The sequence below is a fragment of the Lagopus muta genome, chromosome 8, assembly GCF_023343835.1.
Source record: "Lagopus muta isolate bLagMut1 chromosome 8, bLagMut1 primary, whole genome shotgun sequence".
NCBI classification, from domain to species: Eukaryota; Metazoa; Chordata; class Aves; order Galliformes; family Phasianidae; genus Lagopus; species Lagopus muta.
In genome coordinates this window covers 15,190,945-15,215,510 of record NC_064440.1, presented here as the reverse complement: position 1 = coordinate 15,215,510, position 24,566 = coordinate 15,190,945, and the positions used below count along the sequence as shown (strand labels likewise).

The 24,566-nt window shown below is 36.8% G+C and overlaps 1 protein-coding gene across 4 annotated transcripts in view; it reads left to right on the top strand.

Annotated features, from left to right (window-relative positions):
- Positions 1–24,566, top strand: part of RBMS1 (RNA binding motif single stranded interacting protein 1) — a 137,657-nt gene that overhangs the window by 96,335 nt on the left and 16,756 nt on the right. For all 4 annotated transcript variants that reach the window (XM_048953500.1, XM_048953498.1, XM_048953499.1 and 1 more), the window contains exons 3-6: positions 6,675–6,733; positions 9,609–9,700; positions 20,549–20,706; positions 23,184–23,263. In XM_048953500.1, coding sequence (XP_048809457.1) covers positions 6,675–6,733; positions 9,609–9,700; positions 20,549–20,706; positions 23,184–23,263 — 389 coding nt within the window. The remainder of the gene's footprint in view (positions 1–6,674; positions 6,734–9,608; positions 9,701–20,548; positions 20,707–23,183; positions 23,264–24,566) is intronic.

Sequence of the window (24,566 nt, the reverse complement as noted above, 5' to 3'; positions counted from 1 at the left end):
ACTTTTATTTACATAGTGAAATCTGGAATTGTAATGTACTGAGTCTGAAGAAAAGATTGTTTATACCCAAGTAATACTGGTCTAGACTGTGCTGATGTTGGTAACCTCATCAGTAACGATGATGGTGCATGCTTCAAGTTTTCTTGACCCTGCGAAGCCAAATATTTGTGTTTTGTTTTTAATACATAGATCCTAACTTGTTTTAAATATATATATATGTGTGTGTGTGTGTGTATATGTGTATATATTTATGTATTTTTCATGAGTGGACAAACTGTTATTTTAGAAATTTTCAAAGTGGAACAGAACAGTAGTTGGTTTCTATCATAATGAACTCTAATCTGTTTGGTTAGCTATTATTTATTTCCTGAGTAAAACAATCAAAACAGCAGTTACAGCTACTTGGATATTTTGAACTTGCCAGCTTTCTCTCTGAAGTACAGGAGAGTCAAAGGGATAAGTAATAAGAAAGAAAGGAACTATCGTTGTCAAAACCGCATTGACCATTCAATAGAAATATCACCAAAGCAAAGCTTTAGCTTTCGTTTAGTTTAGGATTTCCTGTTTTGTGCATAATGAGATTTATGGTCTGATGCCTGAACCAGGGCACATATAGCTGAGTTGATTAACCCAGCGCTCCAATATTTCAAGCTGCTATAGGAGTTCTTTATGAATGAGACAAATTAGGCAAATCTAGAATAATTTTGAAAGGTAACTTGTACTAAGCTACATCATTCATACCTATTAACTGTGCAAATGAAAATAAGAAAAGTATAAATGTAGTTTTTTTGTAATGTTAAATTACACACTAAAAACGGCTGACCAACTTTCAGTAGTAGGTACTCATTATAATCTGGTGAGCAAATATTTAGGTCTGGGATGGCCATACAGCAAGTGGTTCCAGAGAGTTTGTCATAGAGCAACGTGTCTTCTAGCAGCAGAAAACAAAACATGAACAAAACGTTCCTCTGATCTCTCCTTCTACACTAGGGCATAAATGTGGTGAAGAATTTTAAAATGAAAACCATATGGCTATAGTTTGTTTGGCCTGTTGTTCTGTTCTACAAACTCTGTATTCTTCTGAATGGAATAAGTTTCTTTATCAACTTTTAATAATAGAACATTTACCCATAATTAAATAGCAGGATTGTAGTAGACTGTCTCAAAGACTATTGTTTATACATTGCTTTTCTGGAATCCCCTTTATGGGAAAATAGAAGATTTTGTATGGAAAAACAAACAAAAAAGAAAGAACCAACCAGAAGCGCTTGTCTTCTAAGCATAAAGAGAAGGAAGAGCATGAGTTTTGATACACCACTTTTTCTATGGTGCAACAGAAACGGAGGTATGGGAGCCAGATATAACCTTTTGTGCTTTCAGACTGCTCTGAGTATGTTTTTTGGATCCAGGAGGAAAGATTGCTGGGGCTGATTATGTTCCCATGGCTGTTATGTTGGCTTGGAAATGCTCTGAACATTGGAGGAGAGTGAGGTATGGGAGCCAGCTGCACCAAGTTAGCTCTTGCTAGCAACTCCGTGACTCTTTTGTCAGTTATGGAGAATTTGTTTTCTTGATACCACCTGGAGCAGAGAGACTGAGAACTGCAACATAGGTGAGGCTTTCTCATAGACTGCTTAGGTTTCTGTTCTCTAGATCTCAGTGAAAATGAACTGGCTGGTCTTCCAAATATACTACAAGTAATAGTACAGAACATGGTACAGACTTGGCTATGAAGGTCCTTAGTTATATGTAAATTGTTTTTGTTTTTAAGTTCTTACTATTAAAAATAGGATACTCTGAGTTTGAGAAGGTGAAGATGCTTGCTTAAAGTTGACTGATTAGGAAAAATGAGTATTTGTTACTTGTATGTATTTGGGGTCATACACAAGGATAAAATTCATTCCAAGAAAAAATTACATTTTGAGTGTATGCATCTTTTTGTATTACAATTAGTATACAGCAATTTCTTTACAAATATTTCTCCCATTTGCTTTACCTGTTTGTTTTGTTTTCGTTGCTAAAGTAAGGTTTATTTTGATGCAGATGCATGCAGCATCTGCATTGTATTTTAGAATGAACTGATCTGCCTTCCCATGTGGCCCTGCTGGCTCTCTCGTGTCTTTGGGTCACCTGGCGAGGACACTGGCTGCTCACCAAAATCATTGTGCTGAGCCAGGTCTTTGTTCCTTTCACAATTCTGCTTTATAGTGAGTTCATGTACTCAGAACCACTTGTGTGTTATGAAATATGTGCCTGGGTTTACCACCTGATTCTGACTCTTAAAAAGAAAGCATTCTGCGAAGGGCACTGGTAAGGTGCTAAGTTCTAAAATACAATTTAAAATAAACACAAAAGCATTGCAGCATTGTTTCTGCATTGTGGAGGCCTTCTGACAGTGCTATAGTAACACAGGGGAGAACAGCAGTGTCTCTAGGAATGCTCTTTCTACACCAGGACTGGGCTTCTACAAAGAAAGAGATGGCATAGCCTGTCTTCGTCACAGGTTGGAGGAGTTAAGCAGCTCTAAATGGCAAGGGCTTTCCAGATGAGCAGGGATTCTTTTGGTGTGTTAGGGTCCGAGTCAAAGCCAGGTGGCAGAAAAACCTTCACAGTTAGAAAATACTGTAAAAGGAAATAGTGAGCTTGATGGAATGAGGTGTGTTAAGCTGTAGACAAAGGTTTAAACAATTCCAGACAATCCCTGTCTAGCTTTTCAAAGCCTGTTCTTACTGTACCTCCCCTAATGCACACACAGATAAGTTCTTTCAACACTCGAAGTAGCACTTGTGGCAGAGCCTTCGAGCTGCTTTGTTCCCATTTCTTGCCATGCTCCTCATGGCACCTTTTTGCCCTCATGTCACAAGTGCATTCATTGTGCTAGCAAATGTACAAAGGGAGAAGAATAAACACTCATTCAGTTTGATTGGTGTACAGTGTTTTAAAGACCCTTTTCTTTTATCCTCCATCATTGAGGTTGCCAAAATTATACTTCAGAGATGTTTTAAGTAGCCATAAAAGTGTTCCTAGCTATATGTAATAGATCTTGTTACTTGTGTACTGCCTTTGATCATATTACTGAACAATGCAATTTTTTTAAAGTACATATAGATTTTTTGCTTCAAGCTTTCCACTTTAGAAGTATCTAAGTCAAAGGTGTGTTGCCATATTTTGAGGTTCACGTTGCTTAGCAGTAAATGTTAGGGCATATGGGCTGGTGGACTTATCGTTGCATTTCTGCGCAGAGTTTGTGATAAGCAGAGGTGAACATTGTCCTGTGAAGTAGCAATACTGCATATCTCCCTAATTTGGCTTTCAGACAAATCTGTCCTTGGTATCCAAATATACATTTGTCATGATCTTCTGTACAATAGATAGCTATTACATCAGTATACAGCTTGTTATTGAACATAGCCCCTTTAGTCTCATAATCAATTCACCCTGTCAATTATTTGCCTGAGTTTTACCTGTGTCCTATTGTCCTTAATACATTAATTGATGCTAGTACAAGTGCAGTACTTAAGAAAATGAGAAAAGAGATGCAAAGCTGAAGACCTCTTTCTATCTTCAAAACTTTGTTGCTGTTGTTGGTTTGTTGCCCTTCTTCAGCAACAATTCTCATCAAGCATGCAGGAGGGCTCTGGAGTAGCAAGGCAGCAGCACCAATGGAGATGTGCTCAAGCTCTGAGGGGAGTGGCAAGTCCTCTAACATTAGTTTGGAGCATGATTTTAATGCGTTCTGTAGATCACTGATTTCTGATAGATCTGAATTGCAGTTGCGCTAGCAAATGAGTGAATGCAGGAACCTATATTAGCAGTAATATTAGGATTGCAGAATTTAGGAGGAAGGAAGTAGATGTTCATGATAGTCATCATTTGAAGGAAGCAATTATGAGGAACTGTAAAGAGTAATTTCCCCTGTTATCAGACCACATGTTGGAAGCAAGGAAAGTGTTCTCCTCAGGTTAAGCTCAGGTGGAGCAAACTGCGTTTCTGTGCTTCATGAGGAGTGGAGAGCTATCGCCTGGAAGGAGTATTTACTGGGAACACCACAGGAAAAGCCCTGGTGATGCGTGCCACTGTTACATTGTTTCTCTGGTGCATTCCCAGACTCGCACTGCTGACGTTTCTTGGCTGCCTTCCATGGCAGCTGGTTCTCTGCAAGAGCTGTATTACCCAGGACAGTGAATTAGATCGCCAGTGGTCTTGTACATTGGAAGGCTGGGATGGGTTTAAGGAACAGACATGCAGACATATTTAGGTGCTGTTGGCATCAGTATCTGGGCCAGCGCTGTCCAAAGCCAGTCCCTGATTCCCCTCAGTCACCAAATTGGTAGAGGACTACAGCTGTTTTATTTATAAAGATACTGAATAGTGTATTCTTCACTATCACTTTCTATGCTTTCAAGACCTGAAACATTAGCAGAGATGAACCTTCATTTTGTTAGTTGTTTGCATGTATGTTTTCCTCAAAGGTTTTGTAACTTTTGCATTTAGACAGTGGGAAAGCTGGTAGGATATGGAGAATGCTAGCGTCAGATCTAGTGCTGAGGCGCAAGAATTTAGCAGATCTTGAAGATCACTCTGTGTTTGTAAACACAAGCCTCTCTTGTGTTTACAACGCATACATCTACTCTGTGCTCACAGGAAAAGTTCAGAAATTTGAACTCACAGGGTATAAACCTCTCATATGGAATGACTATTAATAAGGAAATATGCGCTACAGTTATTAGGCAACATTTCTGTTGCTTTACTACATCTTCCAGATATATTTAAGCATATATAGTTTTTCATAGACTCTTGTACATTTTTAGGCTATAGATGGGTAGTTCTGTCAGTGTAGATGTTCGCAGTTCCAAATACAATAAGGACACTAATGTCTAGTCGATAGTGCTACTGATTTACTCCACTGCAGCCAAAAGAAGTCATATGATAACTCATTGGCCTGAAACTCATTGTGAAGACTGAAGAATATACTTAATTGTTCTTTAGGAGGGAAGCACTTTGTAGATAGGCTTCCCCCTTAAATAACTAACTTTACAAGTAAGCAGCTATTTGAACACTCTTATGTATCTAAGCATAATTTTATTTATTGGACTTTTTGCATATTTTGAAGAACCTTTAAGACTAATACAGCTTCTGCAGAAATTCAGTCAGTCATCTGTTGAAATAATGTCTTTTGGAAGCGCTATTCAGTAACTGCCACTCTGATGGATTTATATTTAGCAAGTGAGCTGGCGAAACTTCATTCTTCCCCAAATTCCACTTTCTTCTGCTGATAACGTTTCTAATACTTATCAGTTCGTTTTTGGTTCTTGTGCAGTGACAGAGAACCTCTTGGCACACAATGCACAGGTATACCTACTGACGTAATGTTACCTTGTGTTTGCTCATGTGAAAATAAAGTCATGTTTCATCGTTCCTCTCTTATATACTAACCAGATCGCATCAAATGTAGTTCAAAACAAACAAAGGAGCTTGTGGTAAGGAACTTGGGAATCTCTGCTCAGTTTCTGATTCAGATGCTGCTTTGCTCTGTAATGAGTGTCTCTGAGCTGCTTTTTTATTTTTTTTTACTTTTTAATAAAAAATGGGATATGATTTCCAATGCAAGTTGCAAGTTTTCACCAAATGCAACAAGTTCAACTCAGAGTCAAAAGAGCTATCAGTGGCAAACTTTGCAGGGTGCTTCAGAAACAGCAGTCATTCCCATAGCTGAGATTTCTGTCTGTCTTTTTATTTAATTTTGTCTTAGTTCTCTTGATGCTCACCTTTGGGCTGCATAGCAGATTGCTGCCTGAGCTGCCAAGCTATTGAAAAGATGCAAACAGGCAATGAATATCTTTTTCTTTACAAAAAGAAAATTGAAACTTTCCTGATGGATGTTTTGCTTTTAGTTAAAATTGTTAACATTTCAATTTTCCATTTTAAACATACAGAAAATTCTTTATCAGCTCTGCTGATCAGCTTTTAGAAATCTGATTCATACATATCAGTTTTCTGGAAGAGAGGTTTCGTTGGTTTGGGTTTGAACCAGCAATTTAAATAAATAAATAAATAAATATTCAATATATATAATATATATTTAAAAAAAAAAAATATATATATATATATATTTTTGAACCTTATTATCAAGACTAGCGCTGACGAGGTCATTTCTTTTCTGCTTTATTTGGTACTTATACTGACTGGGTGAGCTTATCCCTAAAATATGGTTCCTCGTGCCTACCAGGATTTTACCAGAATAGTATGTTTTGTTTAAAGCACTTTTTCTTTCACTTGTTTTACGATTCTCGTGTGCTACTGGGAACTCAGGGAAGTTGCCCATCTCTGAAGGTGCTCAAGGCCAGGTTGGATGGGGCCCTGAGCAGCCCAGTTTGGTGGGTGGCAACCAGTTCATGGCAGGGGGTTGGGACTGCGTGATTTTTAAGGTCCCTTCCAAACCAATGTATTCTGCAATTCTGTGAGAGGAGAGCATGATCACACTTGAAATAGTTGATCATTTTTGTTGCTTCTGTCTACATATGACTTTTCATTAAATAAATATAGAATTTATATACTATTGCAACTTATTGAAGGTAAACATAATAAAACAATTTGAAGGGAGGTTTGCTGTAATAGAATGGTTTTTTTTTTCTTCCTTACATGTTTTTTTACGTATTTATAATACTTTCTAGGTATGGGAAAATTGTATCCACGAAGGCTATTTTGGATAAGACAACGAACAAGTGCAAAGGTATGTTTGCTTTTTTTACATTCACCTGGTTAATCGATTGATTTTATAAAATTGACTATTTAATAATTGACCAGCAGTTTGATTTCATAAAATAAACCAATGCAGTATTTTAAGTGCTTTTGATTTCTTTTCTTTAGTGATGCTCATAAAGCAGGCTTATTGTTGCCCACGGTCAGCATACTCAGTACATTTGTTTCCAACGGAGCTGGCAGTCCGCCTGTGTCAGTGGTGCAGCCAGCCCTGGGTGAAGCGGACACGCACACTGCTGGCTGCCAATCGGCCTCTGTTTGAAACACTAAAATGGAGTTAAAAGCAGCTTTTCTCCACTGGCCTGGAGAAAGCAGGGAAGCTTGCAGCAGATCATTCAATTGTACTAAGCGTCTGAAAAAAATGTATATTGTGGAAATCAGCTCCACTAATCTGAACAGTTTAAAGCAGCAGTTAATTACACGTTCCGTAGTGTAATTATGTTTAGCTATATGCTAGTCAGTGTGTTGGGAGCAAAGAGGGGGTTCATTTTCACCTAAGTAATTGCAGCTGGAAAAAATACAAAACCTCCTTCAGATAAGTTGGGTATGTCCATTCAGTGATCTGCAGCACTCACTGCAATTATAGTGACATGTAATCTCATATCCCAGTGGTGTGCATGGTAAGAGGTGTGGCAGCAGACACTGAAATATCAGATTGTAGACTACTTTTTTTTTTTTTTTTTTTTTTTTACAGTTAAGAGTATAATTTCTAAACAAATTAAAGAATTGAGTCAGATCATTTAGCAATGGTAGTGAGTGTAAAGCTCATGAAAGAGCGTAAAGCTGATAGATAGAGGTAGGAGACAAGAATTTATTGTTAATCAAGTCTTGTTTTTTGTGGGAGAATTGGAAACAGTGCAGTGGTGCAGCTCCTGTACATAGCTACCTGGGTCCCCATCTTAAGCTGTTAATGAGGGACTGACAGTGCAGAAACCAAAATTTCTGAATTTTTTTCCTCAGCTTATATGTAGATGTCATCCATGCACGTTGTGACTAGGAAATAGTAATTGCCCTTTTCAGTTATTTCTGTCCATTAATACTGATGACAGCAGCTAACTGATTTAAGTCTGCCCATTCCCCCAGCTCCTGAAGACTTCAGAAGCTCTGCCAGCAATACTGTTTCTGATTCTGTCTCTTCAAAGATTTAAACACAGAAATTCTCACGTTAATATTTTAAGATGTTTTAGCTGACTTTTCCAATACAGATTTGAAATCTCACCAGTGTGAAGCAGTAACTAATGTCTACTGCAACAGTGTACGGCAAGTTGAATCTATGGGGAAGCTCCATCCAAGCCTTCAGAGTTACAGTGGGAATATGAGTAGACAGAATGCAGAGATGTAACTGGAATTTAATCAAGAGATTGATAGAATCTCTGGCTCTTGCCAAAAAAGCATACCATGGCATTTAAACTAACTTCAACTAACTAACTGCAGTGAGCAATTGAGCTTACATATCATCGAAAAGATGGCAAAGCCAGCTCTGATGGCAAGCTTGGTATCAGTATGTAACTCCATCTATATTGCACCCTGCATTGTGGTGGTAGTGATAACCTATGCTAGTGTGGTTATGGAAAACTAGTCCTGCTTTGGCAGCCCAAAACTTGATATGAGCTAATTCACTCTGTTTCATGTCAAAATTTAACAGTCCACAACAGCACATGTTACACAGAACAATATGCTGCTTTCTTCAGTTTCTTGGCAGGTTATATAAGCTTGCTGTGATGTACAAGGCTGCTCTAGTTGTTTTTTTCCCAAGTTAAGGACTTTAAAGCTGGCTCAGTAATATCTTTGCACAACCTTTTTGTCCTCAGTATAGACATATTGTAAGAGGATACTGTTACCATCTGAAGAAATGATTGAATTTTCTACTTCTCTACAGTTTTTTGGTTTTTGTTTTTATCCCTGTTTAGACGTTGGAGAGGGATTTTTTAGTATGGTTTAATGGTGGGAAGGAGGGGGAGCTGAAAAATATAGAATGAGGCTTGCAATAAGGGAAGCAGCCTCCAAACTCCAATAACCTTTTGGGGATTAAAAACCCCAGTCTGTAGTCACCAAGGCACATTGCTGTCCAAATATATTGGAATCTATTAACTGTATATTGTTGTTCAGAATAAGAAAAAAAAAAAGTTGCGTATATATATATGTGTATGGAAATTGTTACAATTAACTTCAGTTTTATATTAACACTGAAATATTCCATCATGTGACATAGAAAAATTATTTTACTTACATTCTAGTTTCAGTAATGATAGGAAAAAATCATTTGATTTCACTGAAGGTGGGTTTTCACTCACTTTCTACTTTAACTGTCCTTTATGTACGTACAGTGAAGTAACTGGATTATGGTGCAGTAGATATGCATCTATTAAACTAACCTATTCTCCCAGTTCTGAGTAAATGACCTGGAACCTGCAGGCTTATTGGTCACTTATTCAAACCAGACCAAGAATGTAGTTCAGAAAAATTAACAGATCATGCTTTCCTTGGTGAACTCTATGAAATGAATTTATGATGTCACATTTGCTCTTCTTGGTTATGTACCAGATAACACAAAACAAAGCACCATACTATTTCTGAGATTTGGATAAAATCCTGATAGTTAGTGAGCGTGGAAATTGATTTATTCCACTACAGTAGGTCTCCATCATCACAAGATGGAAAGACTTGGGTAGAGTTTTTTTTTTCTTTTTTCTGGGAACTACATGAAGAATCAACAAAGAAATTGTGTTAAATAACCGTGCTCATAACCATGCTCGTAGCATATGAAGTCTTTGATTAAAAGCTGATTACTACCTTGTTGATGAAATATGCAATCTGAAGAGAAACCAGAGTTTTTTACATTTCAGGTTATGGCTTTGTTGACTTCGACAGCCCAGCAGCTGCTCAGAAGGCAGTTTCTGCTCTAAAAGCTAGTGGAGTCCAGGCACAAATGGCAAAGGTGAGTTAAATTAAATGGTTAACTCTTGCAGTGGTTTATGAAGAACAAGCTTATACCTTAGGAGAGCATTGGCAGTGTGAATTCTCAGGTTGCAAGACCTTTATGGTGAACACAGTTCTCAAGCCATTAGATAACATAATGGGATTTTCAGCTGGCATATATCCCAAGTGAGCTCAACTAACGAAATAAAGAAAAAAGAATCTGGTAAATTCTCCAAATGTGTTTGGTTGCATTTGTTGCTATTCTAATTTATACTGCCTTTCCATTGGCTTAATGAAAAGAAAGATCAGGAATATTATTATTATTATTATTAGCAGTAAGAACTACAGAATGCTTAATGGGTTAAATTCATCACGCTAATTTCTGGACAAATTGGTTAGCTTCAACAGCTTCCAGCAGACAGGTATGAGAGATTATATACATCATCTAATTGCCATTACTGAGGCTAACAGGCTTGCAATTTGGGGATGAATTCTTAAGAGCAACAAAGCAAAATTTAACCTAGGGACTTTGTTTGCAGCATTTTTAATGTATTTTGCATTAATAAAAGAGAAATATAAATCTGTGCTAAGATTTTCTTGATATTCCTAGCCAACTCTTTGACAACCTATTCTGCATCAGGGCAAAATCAAATATTACTAAAATTAAAGAAATATGATCTTTTTACTGATCTCTGGTCTCTGCATTGAATTATTACTTAACATGGCCTTCAGAGCTCTATCTCCACAAGATAAGCTTTGTAAATCTATAAAATCAGGGAGATGATACATTAATAATGGTTTTGTCATATGGTGGTATTAGGTCAGATGGCCAATTTCCAACATGACGCCATAGCTACCACTACAAATTTATTCAATTAAGAAAATATTTCCAACATGATCTGTTCGTGTAATTTGTGGTGCCTCTTAAAGTAGATCTTTAGAGTTTGAAAATTATATTCTAATTAAGTAAAAATATTCCAGTAATTAAACAGTAAACTCAGAGCCTTTTTTAATTTTAATAGTTCATAGCAGATCTAGCAAATCTTTTGCAGTTCTCCATTAGGTGCAGATTTTTTTTGGATGAGATATTTTCCACGGCTTCTCAGCTGAGGAGAACAGTTAAGCTAACAACATAAAATGTCTTTGGATGAGTTCCAGGGTTACAAAATGGAAACCATATGTTTCATGCTTAATGCATGTTTCACTGCAGCCATGATACAAACATACATGCTTACCAAAAAACACCAGACTTCTTTCTTTTTATAGTTTTTTATCTATGTTTAATAAATAACTTTTAATATTTAGCTTTTAGGTAATCACTTCAATATATACACTAGATTTTTCAAGACCTCTGTCTGCCATCTTACAAATACAATATGTAGGTAGGAGAAAAGAAAGTAAATTCATTTTGCTAATAAAGAATTTTAGCTTATCTAATTGTCTGAGTAGGTGAAGCTGTATTTATTTTCTCTGGCAATCTAATGAATAGTTTCCTAGTTTTTTCCATACATTTTTTTAATCGTTTCATCTGCTAGTTAGTTGCAAAATTCTAATATTTCTTTCTGTTAGCATTAATGAAAAAGCATGTGTCATGATACTTGACCATTTTGATCTATTTTCTGACACTTTGAGTCTGTCAATCCTGCTGACTTGTGGGAAATCTATAACTATAAAGTTGGCATCAGAGTGAAAATTGTTCATCTACTTTTTAGCACTATAAGAGTGATTGAATTATAAATTTAGAAAAAAGAGAGAGAAAAATAAAGAAAAGCAGCAACAATAAGTAGTGCTACAACAAACAGTCGTAAGTGATGGAGAGTTTAAGTGCTTTAATTTGTTGTCTATATACTTTGAGCCATTGAAATTTTGGCTAGGGTGGGGTGGACAGGCAGTGCTGCTCTCCTTTTGTCTGAAAAATCGTATCTCTACTTGAATGTGCCAAACAGAGAATCACCATCCACTTCCAGTTGTTTTGGCAAGATCTAAGATCAGACTCTTCATATGCATTATACTGTAAGAAAGTTTACTTGCGGTTATGTATTTGATATTACCCTTTGTGCACTACAAAGCCAGTATTATAAAGCGGTCATGTTGCAGTGAAACCGTTTATTCTGGCATTAGCCTGAATGTCACACTGAAAGATCTGGAGAACATTTTGCCAGCTGCGTGCTGATGGATTTCCTTACTGACCAGTGCAGCTGCTTCAGTCACAGAGATGTGTGCCTGTCAGCTCGGTTTGGAAAACATCACTGCGCTGTGCCCATGGCCATCAGTAGCTCCACTACTACCCAGCATTTCATATCTTCCTCTTGGATCACAAATGAAATGGAAGGAAAAAAATTACTGTTGAAGCCTGAATCTGACTGCAATGAATTCCTTTTTGCAGTTTCATACCGTAACTATATACAGATATATTAAAAAGTTTTTCTTTTCAACAAGGTCATCTACAAATCCCAGTTTAGTAGAAACTGTCTGGATTGTACTTATCAAAACTTCTGTTGTTTGCTTTGTAGAGATAACTTCAAATATTGACTCTGAACTTTTTCTATGCTCTGGGTAAGCTCATGCTGTACTCTGCTGTCTGCTTCCAATCTGATCTGACTTTTGGCTCTCACTGAGCAGACTTGGAGGGCTTGGGGCCTGACATGCAGCTTCAGGCCACATCCTGAGATGAGGGTCATTGTGGGGAGCTGGCCATGTTCTGAGAGATGTCATGTTGATAGTGCAGATTAAGGAGCCGAGTGTTAGAGCATTGCTCAAGAAACATTGTGTCTTCAATTATTCTGCCCTTTCAGAGATCTGGATGTGAAAACCTTTACTAAGATAGTTACACTTAAGCAACTTGGGAAGATCTTTGCTGTGTGCTGGTTAAATGTATCTTCTGGTGACAGCTAAAATTGAAATTCCTGTTGGAAAGGCAATTCTGCTGAGAGCTGATGGAAGATATTTTTGCAGTACGAGGGGATGAGAGTAGACTTTTGACTGAAAATTAAAATGGAGGTGATGAGCAATTCCCCTTTTCCTCATATTCATTGGAGTATTTCCAGCATTCAGTCTTACTGATTTCTTTTCCAGTATGTAGCAGCACCCATGAAAGGGGATGAAGAGATGATGTATTGGTAGGCAGTTTGTTTCAGGACGCAGTTCAAAAACAATGGCTTATTTCCTACTCTAGAGATGACGTATGGAAGAGCAGATGCATGTCTTGCAAGAGTTCTGTTATTTCTAAGCTAGTTAGAAACTAAGTTTCTAAGTCAGTTTTGGTTTATTTGGGTTCATTAGAATTTCTTCTTGAAGTTTCTTTTATTAGTTTATTGTTCTTGCTCCTCAAGGAAGGCTTCAATAATAAACCAGTAATTAGTTCAGAAATTATGATTTTTCATAGCCATGCTTTCTTAAATAACAGTAGTAGCATTGAAGAGTTCTCCCCATTTTCATAGTTAGGTTTCTTTTATTGAAACTGTGCTTATGAGTAACTTCACTTTGATGAACTGATGAAAAAATGGGTTCTGAGATTTTTTCAGCAATCTCCTGTTACTAAAGAATGACGAAAGAAAAATATTATAATTATTTTTGTTAAAAGCCTTTGCAGTTGTTTGAATTCTGTACCTTGCAAGGGATGTGAAGTTTGAGCACATGCCGACTTGAATACAATACTGCTTAGAAGAAAATTCTGTATGGTATTTTAAAAATGAGACCATTAGAGTAACAAGTCATGTATTGAAAACTAGTGAGGATGCTTGGAAATGTTTGACTGAATCCCGAGTCTTTATGAGTTTGAGAGAGACCTCTGAAAATATATAGCCCAGGATATACTTGAAATGCTGCTTTTGTAGGATTTACACAACTAAAATTTCTTTGTACCTTGCATTTTTTCCTAAATAAACACATGCCCAAATACTTGTTTCAATAGGATCAGTACAGACAATATCGTAAAAAAAAAAAAAAAAAAAAAAAACTACTGATCTGTGTTAGAAAAGTTGTTATGGTTGCTACAAGGGTGAATGCTTATTATTTGAGAATTTTCTCTTCTCTCCCCACCCAAAGGTAAAATCAATGAAATAATTGTAGGATTATGTGCTGCTCAGAGCAAATAGCAAATGATATGGTATAGGAGGGTAGGTGCACATGGAAAATCTACTTGGCATATTGGTATGTTGGCATTTTGAATGGAGATTTTAAAACCTGAGAACCTTTAATGAGTGTTTTAGAGTTAATAAAGTCTGAAAGTTACAGAGATATGAGTAACCCAATTTCTTGTAAATTCTTGATCTTGAATGTGACATACAGCATTTGTGTCAGTGTTAGGAGATTTTGTCCCATTAAATGCTATTCAGCTGTGTTTAGCTCTCTGCTCCAAAGTAACTGTGTTTCAAATGGTTGCAAAAGTGACTCTCTTATAAGGAAAATCAAATTCAGTTCCTATTTTTCTTAAGTAAACCAGTATGTAAATGTAGAGGGTAAAAAAAAAACTGAATAAAAAAGTTTTATAAAAAGCATAGTTTTTGACATAGTTTTGTGTCCAGCAAACTTAATTCAAGAGTATGATTGTGTTTGCAGCCTAGACAAAGCCACATGAGAATATCTGTATCATGCTGATGACATCAAAGAGGTATTATGAGCTAGCTAGGATAGCAGCTTGGCTGTGGCAGCTCATAGCTCATTGAGTGATATGTAACATACTTGACATGACAGTTAGCCTTGCATAGGCATATTGTCTAGCTCAGGATGGGTATACTGATTCCTGAGATAATATAGTGAAAGGCTTATAGCTATTAAATTTGTGTCACATATGAAGTTACTCCTGTAGCAGAGATTTTGTCATGTTTTTTGGGTATCACTGAAGCCATTCGCACACAGTCCAGTGCTCTTGCAAATGTATTTCAAACTAGTCCTTAATACTACAGGGGTCTCCTCCATTCAGTGTAATGTAACCATCTGAATCCAATGCAATTCCTACAGACTCAATGAGACAGTTAGCCTAGATTTTCTCAAAGGCTTCATCTTCTTTCCTGCCCTCTCTATTCTCTGTGTTCATGAGCTTTTTAGTGCTTCTCTGTGTACAACTTTGCTATGCTGTTAGAGTGATATTCAGTCTTTTCTTGTTTATTTTCCATTTTTTTGTTGTTTTCTCTATTATTATTTTTTTCTCCCCTTACAGAAGCACAAACTTATTTTTGGATAACTTGTGTCACTTCTAACAGAATTCATGAAAGTAATCCATGGACTTAGAGGATTTCTGAGGACAATGACATTTGTTAATTTGAGCCAAGGATTGTTGTTCCATTTACTAATGTGCATTTTTGGAGGAAGAGTCATTATTTATCCATTGAAAGATTTCCCCACAGTCACACATTATTAGGGGTTAGGGCTTCAGATGCAAAATTTTGTAATTTCTTCTTTAAAGTCTTCACTTCCTTCCTTCCACTAGAACAAGTAAATATGCTTATGCTTATTGCATTAGATCTCACATTAACAAATCATTTCCCTTATTTCAAGCATGCACAACATTCCCTTCTTGCAGGAATGCACAAAAAACAGGCAAACCTTCGGAGCATTTTCTTAGTTGTGTTAGAAAATGCCCAATGGTAACAATGCAAAATAAGTTTTGTCAACATATACTGACTATCCCATCAGTCTAGAGAAACTGTTCATATTTTCTGGAGAAGTCTCTTGACCCTCAAAACAATGCACCAAATTTTCTCATAAATCTAGAAGTGTTTTTAATGTGTTATATATGTTTGCCCTTTGTCTGATTTCATGTCGGTGCACCAGAATTCAGAGGTAACACAAATTTGTCACCTTTATATTCTTTACTAATGGTTAAAAGGCAGAACTGTGAAGCACTCCCTGTAGGTTGGTAGCTACATCTTTGCTTCCAGTTAAGTCTGATGCAAGAGCACTTTTATATTCTAACTTGAGATGCCTTTTTTTCCCAAAGATGTTTGGAAAAGTTGAACTGTCACTCTAAATAAAGTGTGAATTGCACAGCAGCTATGTTTTTTGAGGAAGAAAAGGCCTGCTTAGTCACTTGTCCTCATCTCTTGAACAGAAGTCAGGGCTGTTTTGCAGCTATTAAACATAATGCATTAAGGGTAGTCTTTCACATCACTGATGAGGAAAATGGTTTTGAGTTAGCAAGAATGAGAAACAGCTAACCTGTATGACTTTTAATAATGTATTACTTTTTGTACTTGTCTTCACTGTGGCAACCTTCTGGAGAATTAAATCAGGTTTTTCTTCCTGCAGAGTAAAGTAAGAAAATAAACTTAGGTTACCATGGTATCTTGTGTGCTTAATCCAACTAGCAAAGGTGGGCATATTGCAGTAGTCTTTATTCTGCATCTGGGTTTCTGACTGCTAAAGAACAAATGAAAGGCAAAGAGGAGACAACTCAAGCAGATTTCTACAGCAGTTTTTAGCAACTCTTTGGTAAGAGGAGTTTCGTTTTAACCTAATTTATGGTACCTTCTGTAGGCAATAGTCTTAAATCCTATGGTTATAGACTGTGTTAAGTAAATATGATCAGTTTCTCGCCATTTCTCTACCTAAAATTCAGTTAGCCACAATAGGAAGCTGTAAGGTAGCCATTTTAAATATAGTGGACATTTCTGCAAATTCCGTGTTCTTAAAAGTCATTCTACAATAAATTGAAAGTAAGCCAAAGTTTGCAAAACATCTGTCATTTCAGGAATTGCATTTGCATTAAATAAGACAGTTAGCAGCCACTTCCCTTGAGTACACAGCTTCAGCTCACAAAAGTCTTACCTCATCTGCCAAGCAGTGCTGTGATTTGTTCAGCCCTGGCTTGAATGCCCTGTTAGAATCATAGAATCATAGAATCATAGAATGGCCTGTCTTGAAAAGGACAGTAATGATTATCTAGCTAGGAGCCTTGGTAGGCTCATTTAAACTTTCTGCTGGAAACGGTGGCATCTGTGAGCAATATCCAGCACTGCCAGGGGGCACTTTGGTGCCCTTGGAGGAATGGGTGCAAGCAAGAATTGTGAGGAGTAATAAAAAGGGAACATGTGGTTGCAGGGTTTAATTGCAGACTTGCACACAGTGTTTGTTATAGTTAAACATTACTTTTCAGACTTCCTATTCATAATAGAGATGTACCTATGAAAATGAATTAAAATGCCTAGCATATTAATCCTATGCATTTGTTCTGGAATTCTGGATAAGAAGTGAAGATTGTAGTAGTGATTTTTCCAATGAATTGTCTTGTTAGCAGTCTGTGGTCAGATAGTATTAAAACAGTGGCTGAAACAGGCATATTTCAGTGAGACACAGGCCAATTGTAAATGTTAAAGTGGTTTCTATAAGAAGGCAGATGAGCATTTAATCCCTTCCCTATCAGCTGGAGGATCTTCCATGCTGTGAGCAGTTCCTAGTCACATGTTTCTGAATGGCTATGTGTTATCTGTGACCTTACACAGAGCAAGAGAAAACAGATGTCTTATCGTTTTGCCAAGTTTCTTGCTTGCAATTTAGGAACAATTCCACACGCACAGCGAGGTTCTTGTTAATTTGTTTCAGATGATGGCAGAACCTTTCGCATTATGTAGGACTCCTGATCACCACTTTTCTACAGAAGTGAACATTAGCAGTTGACCATTTCTCTCTCTTTTATGAGAAACAGCATACCTTGTAGTCAGCTTATTAAGCCAGCTCTGCAAGTGCTACTTGGGGATAACGAGTTCATTGAGCTGAAGAAGCACTGTTCTGAAGTTCTGAAGGCACAGCTAAAGGTATTTGGTGAGAGAAGACCGATAGAAACTTGCTGACACCAATGGCTAAAAACAAGACTTCCTAGTTTCCTCAATAATGTGTGCTCTCATGGTGGCCCACAAATCCCGACATTGCCCATAATCTGCAGTGACCTGAGCACTTTCAGTGTCTTTCAGAACCCACTGAAGACCCTCCATGAGATACGAAGAGTCAAGCAATTTTCCTAAATCGTTTAGAAAAAAAGAGAAATTCCAGTGGTTCACTGGTTTATATTCTAGTTTGTTATCCTGAGTAGGAATCTCTGCAGTGACTCTAGTTATTCTTTGTGATCGTTCTCCTAATGTTGTACAAATGATTTCATGAGATTTAACTTTTCTAAGGTAAAAGCTGATGATTATGTGGTTTCATGGACTTTAACCACAGAAGAATCTACCTTTGAGAGCTCTTGCAATGATTGCTGTCTATAGGCAGGGTTTGAGCTAGATGCTTATTTTTGCAGGTATTTCATTGCACCCATTTGCTGAATTACAGAAAGTCAGATATCTATGGAGTTAATATTCTTTTCTAACACAGAACTGTAATAACTGTAAACCAAGTTATGGTGGGACAGATTTCAGTAAGGAAGGAAGTCACAAAACTTAATGTATTAAACTGCTGTTTGTCAGAGACAGACAGAGGGATGAGTGAAAAAGTTTGTCTCTCTCCAAACTTCCTGAATTTTTAACTGTTTAACCATTTTCTGTGCCAAATCCTTATATAAAAGCAAACATCTGTTTGTACAGTGCCTTTTGTGTTAGACAGGATAAAGTTGGATGGGGAGTCCTGGTTTGGCTGCCATTTGGAAGTCAGCTTGGAAATCCAGTGTGTTCTAAGGGAGAGGAAATGACTTACTTATAGTCTCCCCACACTTACCCAGATAGCTGTTTTAAGATTCAATCTTATGGAGGTGACAGAAGCTACATGATGACATGAGAAATTAATGTAGAAGAGGAGGTGTTTTGCTAATGCTAATTAGAGGAGGTTATGCTAATAGGTATAATTTTTCTACTTCCAAACTGCATGAAATTCCAGATACATTGTACAAAGGAGTTTGGTCTTCCTTTATGTCCGCCCCAGTGGTATTATCTCAGTATCATAAAACAGCTATTTTGAGTACCAATGGCAGTCTTTTTTTTTTTTTTTTTTTTTCCCTCCCTTCTTCCCAGCAAAATTAAGAAGTGGATTAAATTAATTTATTCTGATCTATTTGCTTTATGGTTGAACCGCTGCCACTCCCCAGGGCTGAAGCATCTGCGGTGCAGTTATAACCTCTGTGCACTTTGGCATGTGTTTGTTGGCAATTAACTATTTTGTTCTGGGAAAATTAGAAGAGAATGAAATTCCGGCTACTATTCCACAATTTCTTCGTGACAGCCTGATCATCTTAACTTCTTTTTGCCTTTCGTCTCCCATCTCAGCCTTCTTTACCAGCTGTAAAATTATCTTCCACTTTTTTTTCCACTGTGGTCAGTCCCACTGAAGGACCAAAAGCAGAAGCAAACACTTGTAGGTCCTTTGTTGCTGAAATTTCTTTAAAAAGCCTTACGGAAATCTTTAGGCTCTTCTAACTGAATACAGATGGAAAAACAAACAAAAAAAAAAAAACAACAACAACAAAAACAAAACAAAACAAAACAATGTGAGTCCTTAAGCATAAGATTTGCTTCCCTGTTTTAACTTTATTTTTTGGAGTGTAAGAATTTGTTTCTGTGCCTAAAAGAACCAAGACTTAGCCATCTGGCCTTTTTTTCCCTAGGGAATGCCAGTCCCACCTGAGAGATGATATCCAAGACAGAAAACTAATGAATTATACAATTTGTTGCTAAAGGTGCCGAGATATTATTAATACAAGGGCAGTTTAATGACAGATTGGTGTTTATTCTTTATAAGAAAGTATCACCACATCTATAATCGCTTCAGTAAATGCTTTAATTCCTGTAGGTGTTACAGGGTTTTTTTCATTTTGTTTTTCGTTTTGATTCAAACTTCTCTTAGCTTAACCCATTTGCACAGAATGAAAATACACTGAGGCTAATGTCAACAAAATGACATTTGTTTCATATCGTACTTTTCTAATGCCAGCAAAGTTCTTCTGAGTATTATACATGCTGTAGAGACTTAGGTCTATACAGAAAGCTACAATGATGATATCAAGCTTTTGCACAACTGTAAAGGCCAAATCATACAGATCTGTGTAGATTAAGAATGTATGTAGTAACAAGAGTACAGCCATCAATTAGCAATACGAGAAAGATGCAAGAGATGCATCCTTAACCACAACTGGAAAATCCGTTGACAAACACTTGAAACAATTGATTTCAACAGAAATGTTTCTTTGATTAAGATGGAATTTCTTGCTACATACATATACCACAAAAAGTAGATAGCCATAAGGTTAGCAGAATTGCAGACATGCCTACATTTGTCTCTCATATCTAATATGAGCCCTAATAATTTACTGGCTCTGTTGTTTTGTCTGTTCCTAGAGACATTTTTGGAACACTTTTTTATTGTTTCAATACATAATGTAAAACTATTACAAAAACTCAAACATGTTCATGTATGAGAGAAGAGAGAGGTGTCCCACTTTTCTGTACATTAGGCTATTCTTATGAAAATATTTTGGCCATGTAACCAGTTTTAAATGCATTACCTCTTTTTTTCCCCATATTATTTTTGTATTCTCATTCTATAGTTTTGTGTGTTTAATTTACATCTCTTTTTTTTTTTTTGTAGTTTTTCCACCACTCTTGTATCTCCTTGTCATTTTTCCCTTGTGTTGATTTTGCTGCTTCTTCATTCCAAAAGAATCTGAAACATGAAGTTGTAACATGCACTATAAATTAGTCAATTATTCACCTTTATCTTCACTTAAAAATGTCCTTGTCAGCAGTATTTAATACCAAGAGGAGGAGAGCTTCTCTTAGGAATGCAATATATAGTGACAGAAGATGAAGATTGCTAATGCTAGGGAGAATCATCTTTAAAGGTAAAACTATTTAGCAGTAGATATACGTAATGGCTCTTATATTTTGTGTTCAAAATGTCTTTCCCAATGTTAGTATAATAACAGTTGTTTTTAATTCTGTTTCAGCAACAAGAACAGGATCCAACGAATTTATACATTTCCAATTTGCCACTTTCAATGGACGAGCAGGAGCTTGAGAACATGCTTAAGCCTTTTGGGCAGGTTATCTCTACGAGGATATTGCGTGACTCGAGTGGGACAAGCCGTGGTGTTGGCTTTGCCAGGTACTTCAGTGTCATTAGCTATGTTGGCAGCGTTTTTCCCCTTGTTAATTGAAAAGGCCAGAATAGGGATATCTAGATACAAGAAGAGCTTTGCTCATTTATCTTTTGCTTAGTAAAATGTGGCTGTGTCTCATTTTGCTTATGTGGCTGAATCTGAATCTATTGTTCTTAGTAGACAACTGACAAGAATAAGAGTTCATCTCTAGTGCTTCCTCCTTGTTGTACTTCTCCTTTCTTCTCTATGCCTGAAGCAAGGGTTATGCAGTGTTTCACTGAAACGTCTGCTGTGACATTTCTGTCCTGTGAGGCTTGAATTCCAAACAAGAAGCCATAGGGAAAACCACCCCGCTATCCCCTCTTCTTCATTACTTCCTGTGAGAAAATCCACTCATCATCATTTCTTTTTGGATATCATTGCTTGGAATTGTCTGGTTCATTAACATCATTTGGGAAAGAAAATATTTGTATTCATTTACATTAAATTTTACCTTGAAATATTTGGCAGCTTGATTCAGTACACATCCTAAATCAACAAGAATGAACATTTTCCATAAATTAGTGGATGGCTCCCATGTATTCCATCTGTGTGCAACCGCCTTTTCTGTAGTTAATACAGTCATTTGTTCTGGGGCTTCCTCACCTAAGTTTTCTCTGTATCTTTCTGGTATTTTCCCATCTCTAATTAAGACCTGCTTAATGTGGAAATCAAAATTTGGAGACTTTAGATTGGAGTTTTCCATTAACGGAAATAGGGGAGTGCTATGTGCAGGTACTGTGAAGGGCAGAATCCAGTAACATTCAAGCTAAGATTTGGTAGGCCGTGGGCGTTTATGCATTCTTTTTTCTCTAAACTTGCTTACTAATTCTACCTGGAATCCACAGTGGTATTTTATGAATTCTTTTATTCCGATATAGCCAGAAGAGTTTTAAAATTCTGTGCAGAAGTTTTGTGTGTATTTAAAACCTTTCTCCTAATGAAGGTGTTATGGAAGATTAGTTAATAGATTTTGTGTTATAGATTGTATTATTATGTGTACATAGGTGTTGAGTATTATCTGTATTTATGTATTTGTTATTTTTAGATACATGTATACATAATACAGTATTTACAGAATAAGCTGCTATTGTGATATCGTTGCATAAATGTTAAAGTTAAAAATATTCACTTTCAAATGGTCCAAGAAGCACATAAACATAAAATAAAGATTATCATTTCTTGCCTGTGGGAGCATTTCACCAGGTGGATAACATAGACTTGAGTCTGAAACTAAATAATATTGTTTGTTTCATCTGAAAGAAAAAAATTGCAGTTCTTTGGTTCAGATCCAAAAATCCAGAACTTCTGTAAATTCCCTAGAAGGTGGTTTTGAAACCACAAAGAAAACTGTTTAGTCTGACATTTTGATGTTTTTGGTTCTCATGTATGATGACATCTCATGGGTCTGTGCAGAAAGGCTATCAGAATTAAAAAGGTGCCAAGGCTTAACTTGTTTGTAGTGCTGCTTCTTTGCTGCTGAGGTCATTGGGCATAATTTTTGGATCCACATTAAAGAACTCAGTGAGCAAATGAAAAGAAAATCCTCTGTTAACTTTAAACATTATCTTTCAGACAGCTGCAAAATGTGTTCTTCTATTAAAATAAGTTTCATTTTACTTGCACATCTCGGTAATCTGTTCCAATTTAGTCCAACTTGGTTGTTAGAGCCGACACATCTACATTGCAATGTAAAGATGTAGCTGCAACCTGTGGAGCCACTCCCAGACCAGCAGTAGCTCAACAGCAATCCACCCAGTCTATTAAGGCTAGTTTTGACAACAGAAGTACACTAACCTGTTCAGGATGCTGGATTCTCAGTAACTGCCACAGCTGTTGTGTTATTGGTTCCTGTTTGGAAGGTAACAATGATTAAATGAGGGACAGGCACATGGTTTAGTTGTGATGATACATAGAAACTAAAAGGTTCAAAGGCAGTTTGGGGCATGCAGTCAAGCACATTTGTGTCTGACTTAAACAGTACAATCACTTCAGTATCTATCAAAAATGGCATTAACTATTTTTGTATGCATTATGTATGCTTAGAATTTAATTAAGAATGTATATCAATCTCCTTTTTTGAAAAGCAAAAGCACTACAGTTATCTGTGTTTTTCCTAATTTGAGTAAATTAGAGTATTGTATTTGCAGTGTGCACTGCAATGCTGCAGTATTTGCAGTATAAATTTGCAGTGTACCTTTGACCTTAAACTGTGTAAATTAAAAAATGTTAGCTGTGTTTTGTTTTTAGCTTTCTGAAGTAGTATATTCTTAGAAAACATCATCTTCGTTGCTCTAATGGGAAAGCAGTCACAAGAGTGAAGTAAAAAAAAAAAAAAGTAAAAAAAAAAAAAAAAAGAAAAGAAAAAAGTGTGCATGAAAAAAAGGCAGGAATATGGAAATCTGAGCATTTAATTTATGTAAATTATTCTTTATTTTCCTAGGATGGAATCAACAGAAAAATGTGAAGCGGTGATTGCTCATTTTAATGGAAAATTCATAAAGACACCAGCAGGAGTTTCTGGTATGTTGCATGTATTTCTAATGAGATGAATGGATGGGTTACTGCTTACATAGTGGGAGCCTGTTAGACTGATTGTTGTATCTGGCTTCTCATTGAGAGGCAGCCTTATAAAAATTAAACTGTTTCTTGTTGGATGACTGTAATAGTTGCTCACTTGTAACGTGGTAGATCACTTCCCTACTCTAATTCTTTTCTAGGAATCTATCCTCATAGCACATAGATGACCAGCTAAGATGCCTTAGGCCAGTTGCACGCAAATTATATCCCACATAATTCCAGCTGAAGTCAGGAAACCAGGATGTGTTGTATGTGCATCAGAACTGAATTTGTCTGATTTTCCATGAGCAATTTATCTATATAAAGAGGTGAAAAATGAACTACTTTTGCCATCTGTTGATTTTTTCCAAACTAAGCGTGAAAAAAGATTTGATTAAAAAAGTTTTTGATTAAAATTTGATTAAAAAATTCTGTAACAGTGCCTTTATGCCAGGCGTTTTCATTCACTGGGAGTTTTTACTCTCAAGTCAGAGCAGGCTTTGAGGTTCTTCAGGAAGGTGAAAGGAGGTCAACAAAGATAATTCTAGAAATATTGTGCAATGCAAAATGCGGAGATGCTGCAGTTCTTTTGTCACATCAAGTTCCCCAGTGTGCCATCAGTGTACCAGTGTTTTGTCAGCATTGTTTCTAAAATATTAAACTTAGCATTCCATTAACTCAAAAATGAGGAAAAGAAATTCAGAGCAGCAGAATAAAACAGAAGGAAATCAGGATAACATCGGAGAAAAGAATGCATGCCTGACATTCCAGCCTGCTTTTGGTAGCCATTTTATTGAGGGTCCCAAGTGAGAATTTTACAAATTACATAGTTGACGTGGTTACTGAACCACCTTTATACCACTGGTGGAATGTTTGCCAGAGCCTGACCTTGGCACAGAGAAAGTGGGAAGCAGCCATCAGCAGGCAGAAAAGAATCCAGCTTGCTCAGTAAGGCTGCATACATGCCTCATCCCTAAAAGATTACTCCAGTTTGAGGCAGTCTGTGCTGCGGTAGGGATGGCAAGCTACTTCAGAGCACAGGAAACCACTCCCTTCACCAGCACTAATCTAATGCAGGGCTTTGACTTTGCTGGCTTTTGCAGACCCTCTGCGCTGGGATTGATTGTCAAGGCTACAATTATTTTGTTGAAACTTTGTTACATGTAGGGGCTTTAACATTCATTTTTCTATTTCATATATTTAGCAATCTGTTTTATGAAGTGAAAAATCCCTCTAGGGGCAAGAGATAATGGGGTGATTTTCTCTG